This window comes from Pan paniscus, chromosome 2, assembly GCF_029289425.2.
Source record: "Pan paniscus chromosome 2, NHGRI_mPanPan1-v2.0_pri, whole genome shotgun sequence".
In the NCBI taxonomy this organism is placed as follows: Eukaryota; Metazoa; Chordata; class Mammalia; order Primates; family Hominidae; genus Pan; species Pan paniscus.
In genome coordinates, this window is record NC_085926.1 from 155370973 (window position 1) to 155388784 (window position 17812).

Sequence of the window (17812 nt, forward strand, 5' to 3'; positions counted from 1 at the left end):
AATACTTTTAAATATCTCCCAAAACATGTCCCCAAGCTCAACTTTCGCACCATACCTTGGAGTATGCTCTTTACTATAACTTCCGTGTGATCAGCCAGGAGATCTGCCTTGGTAATTGCAGCCAGAGACAGGTAGTTAGACATATTCCTGCACAGTTCCTTGTTGCCTCTGTGGAGGAATTTCACTGCAATGGGGATGGCTAATGCCATCACTGGGGGTCGGTTGTAATTCTGAGGAAATATAAGAAAGCCACAAATAATAAGTGACTCATTATTCATTTATTCATTCATTCACCCATTCAAAAAATATTTACTGGATTAAGCTACCAGAGTACAGCTGTGAAAACACAGGCCTTGCCCTGTTTATATTGTATTTGGGAATTCTGGGAACTCTTGGTTTTGTTTAAGAGACCTAAAGACAAACAGGCAGTTAACAGCATAAACTGATGACAGCCGAGATGGGCAAAAGGCAGGGTGCTAAGAGAGCAGAGAAGGAGCACTCAATCCAGTCTTGGGGAATGTCAAGAAAGACTTCCTGGAGGGGGTAATGTCTTAGTTGGGACCTCATGGATGAATAAGAGATGGCTGGGTGCTGGCAAGGCAGGGAGTAGACAGAAAGAAGGAAGAGTAGGTATGCAGAGACTGAGGTGAGGGAGTACCTGATGGCACTGGAGAGTTGTAAATAGCTCAGGATGGCTGAAGTGTGGTATGTGTGAGAAAACTGGAGTGGGAGGTGAGGGGAGAGACGGGGCAGGTAAACAGGGGCATGATTATGAAAGGTCCGGCATACAAGGCTAAGAAGTTTGGCATTGATCTTTAGGGTAATCGGGGGCCACTGATAACAGGAATCACTTGTCAGATTTACACTTGAGAAAAAAACCTAAGGAATGTTGAACAAGTCGCTTTTTGCCTATATCTATCTTAAAAATTAAAGTTTCAGCTAATTAGATTCAGAGGAAAGAAAATAAATGAATGTAAGATTAAAACCTAAAGGTATTCCGGATCCTAAAATAATTCTCTTCTTGATTTACTTTGTGACTGAATATAAATATCCTTACATATAAAGTAGTCCTATTAGCATTTAGTTACCAAATTAGGGAATAATATTTAGAAAATACAAATTGCTTTCTTTTTTTTTCTACCACATAATGTTTTGGTCAACAAATTGTTTTCTTAAAAATGAATGGTACATATTCACTACACCTGGCCATCAACCCCACCTCTCAGACTAACTGTAGAAAAAAAAACTGTGCAGTGCACAGCGTGTTTGGGAGAAATAGCCCTGGATCCTACTCCTGCATTATTTGATGACAGACAAAGTTCTGTGTTGCTTGTCCCACTGTTATATTCAGATCTTTGTTTTGTAGCTGAGCTTGTATCCTGATTAATACAATGCAAAGCCAGGACCACTTACATTCTTTAACTTTCCCTGTGGCTTAAAGAGAAAACTATATTCTTAGAATGAAATGTAGAACTCCACCTTTATACATCAAATCTTACAATAAGGACAAAAGAAAAGACATGAGATAAAAATTGTCATTGATACAAACAATTCCTGAGCCATAGAAATGGGGCAATTGGGTCAATTAGATATTTACATGGGGGAAAAACATATCCCCACCCCTATATCTGCCATAACTAAAATCAATTTCAGATAGATTGCAGATCTAAAGGTGAAAAATAAAACAAGACAGAGAAGACAACCCAGGAGAATATCTCGATGGCCTCAGAGTAGGCAAAGACTTCCTTAAACCTAACTCAAAAATAATTAACAATAAAAAAGTCATAAAGTGGATAAAATCAAGAACTTCTAGTCATCAAGAGATATCATTTAAAAAGTGAAAAGATAATCCAAAGAGTGAAAGAAGATATCTATAATATGTTCTGGGTACTGGTAAACCTTTGGATAAATGTATTTTATATTTATAATATATATTATAAATATAAAAGTATTATTTATATATATAATATATATACACACTCTTCCAATCCATAAGAAAAAGAAGATGCAATCAAACAGAAAAGTAGACAGAGGACTTAAACAGACACGTTACAAAATAAAGCTCCAAAACATGAAAATATGCTCAATTTCATTAATTTTTAATTTTGCTCTGGATTCTGATTACAGGGTTGTATTTGGAGAGAATTCATCAAGATATGATATGACCTCTTTTCTGAAAAAGAAGCACAGTTATATAATTACAGATTTTAGCTATTCTTTTAAATAGATGCAAAAGTTAGTATGAATACAGGATTGCATATTGTATGCATGCATTTTATAAACAACCTTTGTCTTAGGGTTGTACGAAGGACAACGACACACAGTGGTGGAGTCAATGCAGCCAAGAATATAAAAACGGTGGTGACAGTGTCAGGAAGATGACTTGTCTATTCACACTAAGTATGGGAATCAGGTAAAATAAATATTATGGGATATGTAAGGCACTCAAATGTATGTTCCTTAAAGAGCTAATGAGTTTTGGGAGTGATAGCATTCATATCTTGATATCCAGTCCATAAATCTTTCCTGAAGTCACAGAAAATAACATTCTATGATTTTTCTCTGATCTCCATATCATCAGCCTTTTACACTCCTGCCCAATATACATTTATACTTCTTCTGGAGACTCTACCCTAATTCCTCTGTGGAACTGTCCAGGTGCTTCTAATGAAGGCATCTCTACCTTTGGTCTTAAAGGTGATCAAGTGACTCAGACACTGATCAATGAGAGAATCACATTTCCCTGGTTCAAGGAAGGACACATTACCAAATTATAATTAAGGAGCCATAAAATGGCTCTGTGAAAGAGATTCTCTCTCCTGCTGTATTTAAAGTATTGAGAAGGGAGGATCAAAAGTAGTTGCTGTCATCTTGTGACCTCAGTAGGAGAGAAACTGTATGAGACTCAAGGAAACATGGTTCTATCTGAGAGACCAGATCCTGGTAATATCATTTGAGCCCAATGCCTTAGGCTGTGCCTGAGGCCAGTTATATTCCTAAAGATTTCTAAATGAGCCAATTAAATATCTTGCACTTAAGCATCCCTGCCTCCCCAGTCACTAGAAACAAAAACAGAACTGATAAATCTTCAATCCATTCCTGCAGTTCCATCCATTTTCCAGACTCAGGGGCCAATCTGACCACTGGGCAGAGAAAATAGGTACTCCATAACCTAACCTGATATCCCACTACTAAGTCAGTCGTGTTGAAAGCTCTGATGCTATTCTTTGGCGATAAATCATGCGTCTATATAGCAGTTCCTCTCAGTAGGTCTCTGGCCTATCCATCCTAGAGTTCTTAACATCACGGAAGTATCAGAACCATAGCCCATAGCCAGTATCCTCTGACGACTTCCCTGAATGCCTTTGTCTAGATTGTCTCCCCTCCCAGTGAATTTAATTGGGCCTGATCTGACTGGATCATTACTGATACGATGAGCTTTGAGACCTCTCTGAGAGGCTGGCTGCTCCCTTCCCCAGAGGTTAGTGCTCAGCTTTAGAAGTCAGGGCACATGCTTGGTTGGAACACACAAAATTGTTTGGACCCACTAAGGCTAACTCACACCAAAGGATTTCCAAAAGGCTGGTACATAACCAGGCATGCCAGTGCACTCAACCCCAGTGAGAGGCTTTCATAGGTCAGACTTAGGGTATCCCTTTCACATTTTCAGGATACCTAGGAGACAGATTAGAAACTAGAGTGTCCACTCATGGGCACAAAATCAGATCAGAGCAGAGAGAGATCCTGAGGGATATTTCAGGTAGACCATGGTGAAACCTGATTAAAAGAACACTCCTGCCCTATAACTGAATCCCTTTCTCTGCTCATTGGAAGTTTCCATTCATCAGATCCAGTATTTTTCCTAGTGGTGCTGGACAAACATGCCAAAATAATGACACAACATTGAGCATCCTCTTTTTGTTAACATACTGATCAAACATGTGGTGTTTAGAAAAGCTAATTGATTTGGTCATTTTTCTCAATTATAATCATATCCTGTCCCTGCTCCCTTGATTTACATTCAAAAAAGTTACTTATTAGAGCATTGGGTATTCCCCAAACATCTCAGTCTCACCTATGCAATTTCTTGGGTTGCATTTTCTTGGGTTCGAGGGTCCCATGGACCTAACAGGTACCAAACAACATCCAGTGGCTGAGCTTCACTTTCAAGGGCAGCAAAAGGAGTTGGTAAAGGAGGAGATCTCAGGCCCATGAAACTATTTCATCTCTGGAATTATCTGGGTCACAGAAATGCTAATGGCATGCATGCAGAGAAAGCCCTATGATTACAGTTCTACAAACAAATGACTTTAACAGCAGCTGATAATGCCAGAGCCTATGACAGACCTTGCTTCTCAGTGCAGATATGAGCATGTTGGATGAATATCATCTTACAGTTTGGTGCTGAGGGAACAAATTCAGTGAAGTGCAGCATAGAAATAGACTTTCTTGTGGGGACAATTTAGCTGTAGAGGTTAAACAAGAGAGCTTTGTTCTACGGATGCCAAGAATTATATTTCTAAACTAGATTAGCACCAATTTGAACTTTTGGTGGAAATTGTCTTTCTGAAAATGCACTTTGGGAATGTTCCCCAGTGTTTTAAAATTGAAAAGAATAAAGCTAAGTAGGAAAGATATCTATCTGAGGTAATAGCAACTAAAAAGCTCTTTGGCTCTTAGGCCTTGAATTCAAGTAAGAACCATAAAAAATGATTAAGCTCAAGAAATATTAAACCTCATTTATTAAAATAGGGTTCCTTGATTATTCATTCACTATTATCAATCAAAGCTAAACCAATTTTGGATTTACATATAAAATGGTTCATTCTTCCCAGCATAGCTATATGTAAAATCTAATTGGCACACAAGCTAAGTTTCCCCAGAGAATTTTCTGACAGGTAATAGGGAGCAGTTCTCAGGAATCTGGGAGTGTACATCCCAGTCCCCTCCCATTTCATGCCACTATATGAGCATTAGATACTGAAGCCTATTCTGGAGAGAAATGTAGCTGCTGTGAAAGTCAGAGGGCAGCCACGTCTCCTGAGCCCCTTCACTCAACCATTCAACAAATATTATTTGAGCACCTACTATATGCCAGGCACTATTCTACGTGCTGGGATTACTTCAGTGAATAGAAGAGCTTATAATTTGGGGAAAGGAGAGACAGGATATTTAAAAAGTGGCTATAACACATAATTAAATCAATAGCTTGTTAGAAAGCATCCAGTGTTATTTTAGTCTCCTGCAGATAATGATAATGATGATGATACCAACTTCCTATGTTCTAAATATTTTGTCTATTAAAGTCTATTAATTTAATTTTCACAGCAAACTCATGAGGCAGCTCCTCTTAATATCTGCATTTTACATATGAGACAATTAAGGCCTGAAAAGATTAATTTTCCCCAGACCACACTACAGGTACAGAGCAGAGCTGGGATTGCCTACTGAATAAACTGCTAGATTGGCATAACCAGTCCCATCTCTAAGAGTTGTGAAGGAAATGCTCTCCACTGTCTGAGGCACTTCACATGCAACACTAGCAAGGGCAGAGTTTAAACCTTCATATTACATTGACTGGGGAAGAAGAACTGAGAAGACTGTGCGGCACAAAGGAGAAGGAACAGCGGGTCCTTCTATAGAGAGGGAAAAGTAGACACTTTCTGATTTTCCAGCAGCAGATCTGGAGATTATTCTATTACCCCTGTTACCCTGCAGGCAGCCTGCTTTGGTTATTTCCCTCTTCATGCAGTCATCAACAGTGGTAGCAGAGATGGGGGGAAGATGAAATGTGGAGCTGATTAAATACATGGCAATGGCTCTGCTAAGTGATTTGGCTTGGGAAGAGGCTGTGACTGCAGTAGAGTGAGGATAAAGCCAGGCATTGGCTGCCAGGCTTCATGATGGCTGACCTTTCAATTCTCTAGAACTTCATTCTAGAACAGCAGCTATGTCAATAATTATAATGTCCTTGAGGTACATTTTAATTTTAATCAAGTTTGCCAAGTTTGTTTTTATCCTAGAATGTAATACACATTGTATGGGTATATTCTTTTTCAGGATTTTTCTAGGAGCAAAAAAAAGGGGGAGGGGTGGGGATGGCCAACTCCATATAGATATCTGGTCAGAGGGTTAGAGGAAGCTGTTAACTCTAGGTAAGCTGTACTTTGAATTAGGTACTTCCACATAGTGGCTAGAGCACAGATAGAGATTGCTTTTGTAATAAAAGATCCTCTTCATGTGCACCTACCACCACCAATTAGAAGTACTAAACTCCAGTAGTTTGATGTCTTGAATGGAACCAGCTGGATGCTCATTTTCATTTCCCTGCAAGACTGGATTAATTTGCTAGCTACAAACCACTACTTCTATTGAGTACTTACTATTTAGCAATTGTACTGTGTAAACACCGTATATGTAATATCATTTTTAACTTTCATAACAGTCCCGAGCAGGAGGTGTTGTTATCCCAATTTTAGAGATGGCAGAACAGAGATTTAGAGAGAGAAAATACTTTGCCAATCTCTCATCTTAATAAGACCAAGATCCAAATGACACGGAAGCCTTCAAGCTCTAAAGCTCTTTGCTATTCTATTCTTAGAGTCTCCTCAGGGAGTCAAAATTTCAGACTGGGAGATGACATGGAAGGTGATCTGATTCAATTCTCTATTTTACACATAAGTTGAGAGACTTGTCTAACGACACAGGATGTGTAGAAACATATGGCCCAAGGCCAAAAAACAAATTCACAAGTGCATGTCCCATATATGTACCGATTTTGTATTGAGTTTCCTCAATACAAAATCAGTAGAAGGTGAGTTCTGGAATTTTAAAAGTTATTTTAAGGTAAATGTGGCAAGTTCACAAATTTAGGGACCAAGAAAAGAAGTATAATTACCAACTAAAAGAGGAAAAGGAATGGTCACCTGAAGTAGGTTTGAGTGTAGGCCGACAAGAGGAAATCTGGGGGACAAAAAGAAAAGTGTGTGTGTGTGTGTGTACACATTTAGCTTAAAATGACAGTGAAGTGGCCAGAAAAAAGAAATCAAATGAAATGGCCAAGGGTGCGGGAAGAAGAAATGACTGGGCCTCTGCCTGATCAGACAGTAAGACCCTGGGTTGCTTATGTGGGGAGATGGGATGGGTGGAGAGGCAATCACTCATTTCTTGTTGTTTGTTTTCCTTCCATTTTGTGTAAAGCTAAAAATGCTGAGTGTCTAACTTTTGAAAGTTGGCCTATTGTTTCATTTTACTGAAAAAAAAAATAGAAGAAAATGAGTCATTTGGATTTCTACATGTTCCCCACAGGATCCTAAATTACAAGTAATACCAAAATCATCCTTTCAATGTTTACTGCAAGCCAAAAACTTCCCTTTAAAATCTGATGATAGCTAAATATAAATGCTATGACCCCAGGTTTGCCTTTAGTTCCTGGTGCTGCATTTCTGGGACCTCCAGGGGTGGCCAGGACAAGATGCTGAACTTTGCTGAAAGCAAGTTTGCCTTTAGGCCTTCAGGCTTTCCATTTTAGTGGCTTCTGCCTCCTTCTGAGGGCCTACAATGGACACCCCATCCCTACACCGGCCCTACATGCTAGACTTACCCACTTCTCTGCCTAACTTGTCCCTCTTAACCAAGGAGCCTACTAGCCTTCAGTCCTTTTCTCTTTCGCTTCCCAAAATATCAGCCCTTGACCTCAGAACCCTGCTCTCTACAATCTTACAAACTCATTTACACTGTCTTGATCATCAATGAGTTGAGCATTTCAATTTCTCAAAAACATTTAATTCCTTACACCATACCCCATCCCTTTTAAGTAGGAGACACAATGCTTTACTCAGAATAAAACATCCCATCTAACATAAATGTTAGAATTATGGGCATTTGAGAAAGGTAGCATGCTTACAATTCTCTGATCTTGGTCTTATTTCACAAATCTGTACTTTTGCACAAGCTGTTTTCCTGTGTAGACTGTCTTCTCACTCTACTTAGCCTATCTAGTGAAATTCCTGCTCACTGCTCATAAACCTTCCAAACATGATCTTCACCCAGAAAACTTTATCTGATTACTCTAAAACTGTGTTAACACAGGAGCCACTGACCATGGGATGCTCTTGAACATCTGAAGTGTGACTAGTCCATTTAGTGACGCACTAAAATGCACATCAGATATGTAAGAATTGTGTAAAAAAATGGTGAATCACAAGGTCAGGAGTTCAAGGCCAGGCTGGCCAATATGGTGAAACCCCTTCTCTACTAAAAATATACAAAAATTAGCCACGTGTGGTGGCAGGCACCTGTAGTCTCAGCTACTCAGGAGGCTGAGGCAGGAGAATCACTTGAACCCGGGAGGCGGAGGTTGCAGTGAGCTGAGATCACGCCACTGCACTCCAGCCTGGGCGACAGAGCGAGACTCCATCTCAAAATAACAATAATAATAATGATAATAACAACAATAATAATAATAAATAAATAAATTTTAAAAATTGCTATATTGATTGCATGTTGAAATGATACTATTTTGGATATAATGGGTTGAAGAAATATATTATCAAACTCAATTTCATCTTTCTTTTTATGTAAGTGGCTACTAGAATTTTTTTCCTTTTTAATTTTTTAATTGAGATAAAATATACATATATAATTTACCATCTTTGCAATTTTTAAGTGTACAGTTCAGTGGTAATAAATATATTCGTATTCTTTTTCTCCCTCTTCACCTTTGTTCCCCCACTCACCCTGGGACGAGAACATTTAAAATTACATATTTGACTTCTGTTTGTGGCTTGCATTAGATTTCTATTCGATAGTGCTGCCCTAAAGACGAGTGGTTTTGAACCTGCAGGGGGAGAGGGATAGGATGGTTAAATTGTCTGAATGTCTGTTAAAGTGCACATTGGAGTGAAATAATCTATGTTTCTGATATATATCAATAATATACCAAGATAACCAATGAAGAGCAAATGCATTGGGTCTTTGGTGTTCCATCAAGCACTATTCATCTTTTGTTAATTTTGCTGCAATCCTCATTTTCTCCCCACCAACCCTTAACCCTGGGGATGAAGGAGATACAGTGTGGTGGTGCATGAAGAGTCTTTTGTTCAGTTGATCAATTCCTAGACTGAGCAGACAAGGTAAAATATGATCCAGTTAATCATAAACAACTGTGGGAAAAAAAGGAAGAAGAATAAAGGACGCTCATATCAGCTGCAACATGCACTGCTAAGCATTTTAACATAATCAGAATTTCCTGACCTGTGCTCAGTGGAACACAGGTTCTGAGGGATGTTCATAGTGTTGTGTTGGGAGTGGGGAGGAGAAAGGAGGTTTCATAGTGAAATCAGACTGGAAAATGCTGGCCTAAACAAGGTTAACCAGCTTTCTTTATTGCAGTACTTTACAGAACCTTTAGTATGCCATGAAACATTGTGATCATTCAAAAGGGAAAAAAGAATTGTTTCCCAACTTATTTGATTACAAAATTCTTTTCTGAGAAACACCTGTCAACATCTCTGGTTGGTAAATTTGTCATAGACAATGTCATTTAATGTGCATTTCACATGGAGGACCCTGTGGCTTAAGAATGTAAGTGACTTGCCCAATATCGCAGTGTTACACAACTCATTAGTGGCTGAGCCAAAACTCCAAATTCACATTTATACCAGAGGAAATAATTAACTGTGGTCAGAACGGGCAAATATCATCATGAAAAATTCTCAATACATATAGAAATATGTCTGAAATGACTTAGTCACTTTCCCTGCTAGATCCCGAGCTCACTGCCCCTCAGTTCATTTTCTGCTTCTACTGTGTTCTCCTTGGATGAAAGAGATCTCCTCTTCTGAATTTTTTAGTACTCCTCCTGTGGGTCTTGGCACATATTGCTTTCTTGTTAACTTTTTATATGTATACTCTCCAAACAGATTAGAGGCTTGCAGTGGTATTACTTGAATTCCCTACAGTGTGTCTTGCACGTAGCAGGAGCTCTACAGAACTTTCTCAGTTTATTAATTACTGGCCCTCCCAGCTATTGATGGCTTGTAGTGTCTTTTTACAGTATCTAAATGCTACAGAAGCATTGGCTCTTGGTTCACAGACATCACGGGTTCACCTAGGCTGCCAACTCAGTATCAAATAGCCTGATGTTGAACACTGACATACCTGTAAAATGCAACTCATGATATCAGATGCGATTTTTGCATGAGGAGTGTCTTCGTCTTTCCCAAAGGGTCTCAGGTTATGTTCCAAGCAGGAGTCCCAGAGTCCCACAAGGGCCTTTGCATGCTTTTCAATGGACTCGGTCTCTCTGATGGCTGTTGTGATTCTTGTGATACAGATTTCAACTACTGCCTGGTCATTGTTATTGGTTTGGTAATCCTGTTTGGAAAGAAAATCTTCATGTTAAATAATACTCTAGAAAGTTATCCTTCAAAGGACAAAATACTAACTCAGTCATTTAGAAAATGGGTGCACCAGGCTGTGTGCTAAGGGGTGAGGGTGTAAAGCCTAATACAATAAAGGCTTTCTTCCTTGGAGATCCTAATCTTGTGGAAGAGGCTGATACACAAACATGCTAAAATGGAGCAGGTTCTACTATCACCCTTAGACAGGGATCCCTGAGAGTACACAGGCGCTTAACTATTCACTTGCAAGTGGGTTTAATCTTTAGACTATTTCAGTTTCTAAGTCCATTACAGGGCAGGGGTTACTTTTTACTCTGACATTTCAGCAACTTTTGTGAAATGTTTCAAATTACCCTTCAATTTCCCCTCATTAGTTTTCTCCCTCTTTCTGGACATAATGGAACACATCATTTCATCTCTCCCTTTTCAACTCAAATAACTACAAAACCCATTTTACCTTTCCCCAACCAGGTTTTCCTCCATTCCCCTGTCTTAATTCTCCCTCAAATACCTGATCATCTTTACTGAGAAATAATGGGACCTCCAAAACATCTAAATGTGAAAAACAGACCCACTGCATTAATTTGGAAAATTGGTCTGACTGTGAACTTCACACGGTAGACTCACAAAACTGAAAATATAATAGAGCAGGAAAGTATTTAGAGCCTGACATCATCATGTGAGATTAGAGATGGGAAGTGATGGGGTTTTTCGGCACTACAGCAAACTCCAGCTGCAACAATTTTCTGTTGCTGTTGCTATAACTAATAGGACAGTAAACATCTTGTGCATGAAGCTCTCTCTACATTGCAAATTATTTATATACTAGAGCCTCCAGAAGTGAAAATTTCTGAGACAAAGGACAGGCACATTTTTAAGGCTCAAAATAGGTACTGCTGAACTATGTTCCAGAAAGGTTTTACGAATGTGAACTCCCTCCAGCTGGGTAATAGAATGATCTCCTTATTGTACACTTACAAGAACAGAGTATTTATAATATTTCTAATTTGATTAGTGAGAAACAGTATCTTATCGCTGTTTTGCTTAGGAATTTCCTTGCCCAAAAGTGAGGTTGAATGGTTCTGTGTTTATTGGCTGTTTGTATTTTCTCCTTTGGGAACTACCCACGGTACCTTATATGTATTTTTCTTTAGGTGACCTCATCTTTTTTTTTTTTTAATCCTTCTTTGGTACAATATATTTTTCTATTAAGGGTATTAAGTGAATATTTGACATTTGGCTGCAAATATATCTCTATGCTTCATTATTTTTAGTTTTTTTGCTGCTATTCAATGACATCCTAAGATTTTAGGTAATTAAATTTGTCAATTTTGGGGGCCTTATTGTTTTTCCTTTTCTAAATCGGAAACTTAAGTTGTTTACATTTTTTTGAAAGGTAATACATAAACATCGTACAAAAATTCAAAAGATGCAAAGAAAGGGTTTACAGTTAAAAGTTAATCTCCCTGTCAGCGCTGTTCCTCATCCGTCCCAGTCCCCTTCCTCAGCGGGAGCCAGGCTCAGCAAATCCTTATGTTTACACAGAGGCATTCTAAGCACATGCAGATATTATCCACACATTCTCCTTTCTTTCTGTGTGATTCCTGTAACAGATTTTTGTTTAACTTCAAGTTTTCCTTATTCAAAATTTGAATAAAAATCATCTCTACTTTTTTCCAGATTAAAAAGAACTTCACAAAACACTCACCATTTATTACTTTAGAAATTCATCTTTTAACCATTTGCTTAGCTCTTAAATCTATCTGGTATTTATGGAAATAAGTAGAAATGTACATTTTCTTCTAAATAGCTAACCTAATCTTCCTACTACCATTTAGTGAATAATTCATTTCCTAGTAATTGTTTTAAATATATCAGATTCTATTTCAGGGCTGTCTTTTCTGTCTGCCATTTCTCAATTCTTTTACAATACTAATTTTGCAACTTTCCCTATGTAAGCTTCAGAATTTTTTTTTAACTTTTATTTTAAGTTCAGGGGTACATGTGAAAGTTTGTTATTTAGGTAAACTCATGTCATGGGAGTTTGTTATACAGATTACTTTGTCACTCAAGTATTATGCCTAGTACCCATTCGTTATTTTTTCTGATTCTCTCCTTCCTCCCACCATCTAACCACTGATAGGCCCCAGTGTGTGTTGTTCCCCTCTGTGTGTCCATGTGTTCTTATCATTTAGCTCCTACTTAAAGTGACAACACGCAGTATTTGTTTTTCTGTTCCTGCATTAATTTGCTAAGGATAATGGCCTCCAACTCCATGTTCCTACAAATAACATGATCTTGCTCTTTTTTATGGTTGTGTAATATTCCATGCTGTATATATACCATATTTTCTTTATCCAGTGTACCATTGATGGGCATTTAGGTTGACTCCATGTCTTTGCTATTGAGCTTCACAAATTTTTGACCATGTTTCCTAGTGTATTTTGTCTTTTTGTTGTTGTTAACAAAATATTTTTTCTCATTAGAACTTTTAATTAGTTTTTGCTGATTAAACGAACCTTTTTTTTTTTTTTTTTTGATGGAGTCTCACTCTGTCACCCAGGCTGGAGTGCAGTGGTGCGATCTCAGGTCACTGCAACTTCCGCCTCTGGGGTTCAAGCAATTCTCCTGCCTCAGCCTCTGGAGTAGCTGGGACTACAGGAGCATGCCACCACGCCCGGCTAATTTTTTGGATTTTTAGTAGAGACAGGGTTTCACCATGTTAGTCAGGATGGTCTCAATCCCCTGACCTTGTGATCTGCCTGCCTTGGCCTCCCAAAGTGCTGGGATTACAAGCATGAGCCACCATGTCGTGCTTTTTGTATTTATTTTGTAACTTGCTGTTTAGCTTAACTACACTTAATTATGATAAATTTTCAATTCATCATCTTGGGTTTTCTAAAAAGATTTTTGTGTTTCATGCAGCCTTTCTGAGATCTATATATTTTATATATCCCATGGCTTATTATGTTGGCTAGAATCTTCTATGCTATTTCACATAAAAGTGATTAGAACAAGAATGCTAGCTTAGTTCCTAGTTTTGATGCTTGATTTTTGGCATAAAATTTTATGGTAAAAAAAAAAACAAACAAAAAAATACAGTAAATGTTTTAAATCATATAGAATACATCACTTTCTATTTTCAAGGTTTATATATTTGATTTAATTTCCCTAGTAAGCATTATGCTGGCTTTTTGGGTGAGAGATTTTATAATATTATAATTTACAATATTAAAGAGGTATCAATCTATTGCTATTTTATTGAGTTTATTTTTAAATAAAGAATAAATTGTGAATTTCATTAAATGCCTTTTTAGCATTTATAGGTACATCAAATATTTTTGTCCTTAGATCTATCAATATGATAAATTACAGAAACAAATTTCCCAATATTAGTTAACTTTGCGTTCCTGGAACATGTTGTACTGGATCTTGGGAAATAATTTTTTAAGGTGCTGCTAAATTTTGTTTTTAATATTTTATTTAAATTTTTTTGCGTCAATATTTGGTCTTATGTTTGTCAGGTTTTGTATCAATTTTATGCTAAGTCCATAAAAGGATTTTGGAAGATTTAAGCTCTCTATAATCTTACTTATTATTTGACCTTACAGTGGCTCAACAGAAGTGAATTAACATTTCCTGCAACTAATGTGTCTATCTGCTTTTACTGGTATCTCCTGGAGTTTTTCTTTATGAATTTTATTGCTATGTAATTTAACATAAAGATATTCTTAATCTTTATAACTCTTGTGAACTAAATCCATTAAAAAAACAAAGTGCCTTTATTTTACTGAATGCTTCTGGCATGAATTTTTTCTTATCTGACTAAAGAACATGATCCCTGTTCCTTTTGGTTTACATTTACCTCATATCATTTGCCTATTTTATTCTTATTTTTAAAATTTATTTTACAACCTATATTGTATCAAGTGAGTGGTTGTTAACTCTCTTTCTATAACTTTCTAGGAAATAATTTAGTAGCATTATTCAACGATTCTTAATAGTAAAAAATATGCCTAGTACATAGAGTATACAGAAGTCCTTGATCATCGTCTGGGTCCAAACCATTTTATCATAATCAACAATTTAAGCATGGTGGAGCTACATGTAGACTTCACAGGTCTTCATTTGAGAACAGAGGGCCCTGCCTTAGCAAATGAGTGGGCAAACTCTCACAATTTTAAGCAAAGAGGATTAGTTTTGACTCAGCATTGATTTTCTGTGTCAAATGATTATTTCCTGTGCTTTATCTGTTAATTTGGCATGGTGTTAAAAAAAAAAAGAAATAGCCTATATATTAGGTTTGAATATGTGATATGGTTTTGTGGTAAACATCAAAATGATTTGCTTTAATTTGAATTATTCACATGTGTTTTATAGTCAAGTAAATCATTGTTTAATTTTGCATCTTTTTATTTTAGATTTTCTAATTTTTAATTTTTGTTTTTTTTTTCAGACAGGTTCTCTCTGCCACCCAGGTTGCAGTGCAGTGGTGCCATGGCTCAATGCAGCCTCAACCTCCTGGGCTCAAGGGTTCCTCCTATCCCAGCCTCCTGAGTAGCTGGGATTACAGGTGCATGCCACCATTCCCAGCTAATTTTTTTAATTTTTTTTTTTTTTTTTTTTTTTGTAGAGATGGAGTCTCGCTATTTTTCCCTGGCTAGTCTTGAACTCCTAGGCTCAAGTGATCCTCCCCACCTTGGCTTCCCAAAGTGCTGGGATTATAAGTGTGAGCCACCATGTCCAGCCTATTTTTACATTTTCTAAATCATTTCCTAAGTCATTAAATATATGTCTCTTCTTTGCTAGATTTTGCCCGGTGATCTAATCTAAGTCTTTTTAAAAAAATAGGTGCATTTTACCCATTTATATAAAGTGATATGATAGATACATTTGGCCTTAAACATGTCATATTAGCTCATATTACGCTTGAGTTTTTCTTAAGTTTTGAAGTTCAAGAATTTTACTAAGAAGTGGTACATTTTGGACCAGACATGAAAAAAGCCAGAGTGCACAAATAAGCTGTGTGAACAGGTGACCCGGACCCCTGGGTCATCAACCACTATAGAAATAACATCTTACACTCAGGTGACACTTATGGCCACATGAGGGGTTCCCTCATGGCCAGCTGACAGAGGAGGAAAATGTCTCAACTTGGTTTACTGATGGGTTAGCTGGGTATGTGGGTGAAATTCAAAATTTGACTTCTCTTATGTATAGACCTACTCAGGGTGACCCTGAAAGACAAAAATGAGAGAACATTCTCCCAACGGTCAGAGCTTCAGCCATGCACCTGATCGTGAATTTTGTGTGGCAAGAGAAATGGCTTGGCTGAATGGCCAAGGGCCTGAAAAAAGAACGATTGAGAAACTGGAAATAAGGAGCTCTGGGTAAGAAGCATGGATCCACACATGGGATTGGACATAAAGTATAAACATCTTTTATGTTCATGGGAATATTCACTACACAAGAGGCACTAAAATACAAAGCAGAGGGAATGACTCAGCCAAATGACATCAACCAAGCCTCTGTCATCAGTCACTCCAGTGTGATCCAGTCAGCACATAAATGGAGTAGCCATGGTGAGGGATAGAGGCTAGGCATCACCCACCACTGCCTTGATGTAAATCTACCAGCAACAGAGGCCCCTGCTAAGTCCTCAGAATGGCACCATCCCTCAAGGAAACAAATCAATCACTTGGTGGCAAGTTATTTACATTAGACCTTTTCCACCCTGGAAGGGACATCAATCATATTGAGTGGAATTTACATGTAATCCAGGGTTGGGTTTGCTTTTTTTCTGCCCACAGGGCTTAAGCCTGATTCACTATTTGAGGGATCACAGAACATTTGGTCTGCTGACATAGGATTCTACATAACACTGCATCAAACCAAAGAACCATTTTATAGCAAAGGATGTACAGCAGTAGGCACATAATCATGGGACTCACTGGTTCTATCACATACCATAACTTCTTCTGCCCCCACCCCAATACTGCTAGACTGATGAATCAATGGAGCAGGCTTGCAAAGAAGCCACTCAACCTTATATCCTGTTAAGATGAAACACCATCCTCCAAGGGGCAGTACACATACTAAAACAGTGACCACTGCATGGTACTGTATTCCCTGCAGGTAGAATACATGAGCCCAACAGCCCAGTCACCTCAGGTTCTTTGTGTCAAGGGACCAGCAGATCAAGAAAGGAGTTGCCAACCTGGCAGGAGTAATTAGCCATGATCATTAGAAGACAATAGGCTGCTGTTACACAATGGGGATATCTCTTGGTACTCCCTTGCCCAATTTTGATGGTAAATGGACAATGGAGCAGTCACAACCTGAGAAAGGAATGGAGTCCAGGGACTCAGATCCCTCAAGAAAGTGCATCTGAGTAACTCAACTAGGAAGCAACTTAGATTAATAGAGGTGCTAGCTGAAGATGAAGGAAATCCAGAAGAGGTTGTAAAGGAGGGATACTGCATTTGTCTTCTTGTTATAGTTGCAAATAATTATCACATACCTACTGGCTCAAGAATTTGTGTTGAGAAATTAAAGTTCTGCAGGTCAGAAGTCAAAAATCAGTCTCACTGGACTAAAGTCAAGGTGTCAGCAGGGCTGGTGCCCTCTGGAGGCGCTGAGGGCATTTTTTTTTTTTTAATCTGTTCTAGCTTCTAGAGGCCACCTGCATTCCTTGGCTCATGGTCCCTTCCTCCATCTTCAAAGCACATCACTTCAACCTCTGCTTTTATCATTCCCTCTCTTTCTTCCACCTTTGACCTTGTTTCCCCACTTATAAGGACCCTTGATTATATTGGGCCCACCCACATAATCCAGGATGATCTCCCAATCTCAAGATTATTAATTATATTATATCTGAAAAGGTCCTTGCCCATGTAAGATTACATTCACAGGTTCTGGGGTTTAGGATGAGGACATTTTTTGTGGGCCATTATTCAGCCTACCACAGAGATGATGCATACCAATTGCAGCCTTGATAAGAACTGGAGTGGTGGACACATGACTTGGGCACAAAGTATAAACATCTTTTTTATCCCATGTTAATGCCCATGAGAGCATTCATCACAAAAGAGGCAATAAAACACAAAGTAGAGAGAATGACTCAGCTAAATGACATCAAGCCTCTGTCATCAGTCACTCTAGTGTGATCCAACAGGCACATAAATGGAATAGCTATGGTGAGGGATAGAAGCTATGCATCATTCAACGCTGCCCTGATGTGAAACCTGACAGCAACAGAAGCTAATGCTGGGCCCGAAGAATGGCACCATCCCTCAAGGAAACCAGTTAATCACAGACATGTTAGATCCTCTTACTAACTTTCTTATTATAAATTTCCTTAGAACAAGAGATCAATCAGCTTATCAGAGAAGCTGTTTCCATATAGAATA

The 17812-nt window shown here is 38.2% G+C and overlaps 1 protein-coding gene across 7 annotated transcripts in view; it reads right to left on the bottom strand.

The window, feature by feature from the left end:
* The window catches only part of VEPH1 (ventricular zone expressed PH domain containing 1), a 274555-nt gene that overhangs the window by 200239 nt on the left and 56504 nt on the right, over positions 1 to 17812 (bottom strand). For all 7 annotated transcript variants that reach the window (XM_063602997.1, XM_063602998.1, XM_008956082.5 and 4 more), the window contains 2 exons: positions 10162 to 10377; positions 56 to 230 (listed from right to left, as the gene is read on the bottom strand). In XM_063602997.1, the coding sequence (XP_063459067.1) occupies positions 56 to 230; positions 10162 to 10377 (391 nt within the window). The remainder of the gene's footprint in view (positions 1 to 55; positions 231 to 10161; positions 10378 to 17812) is intronic.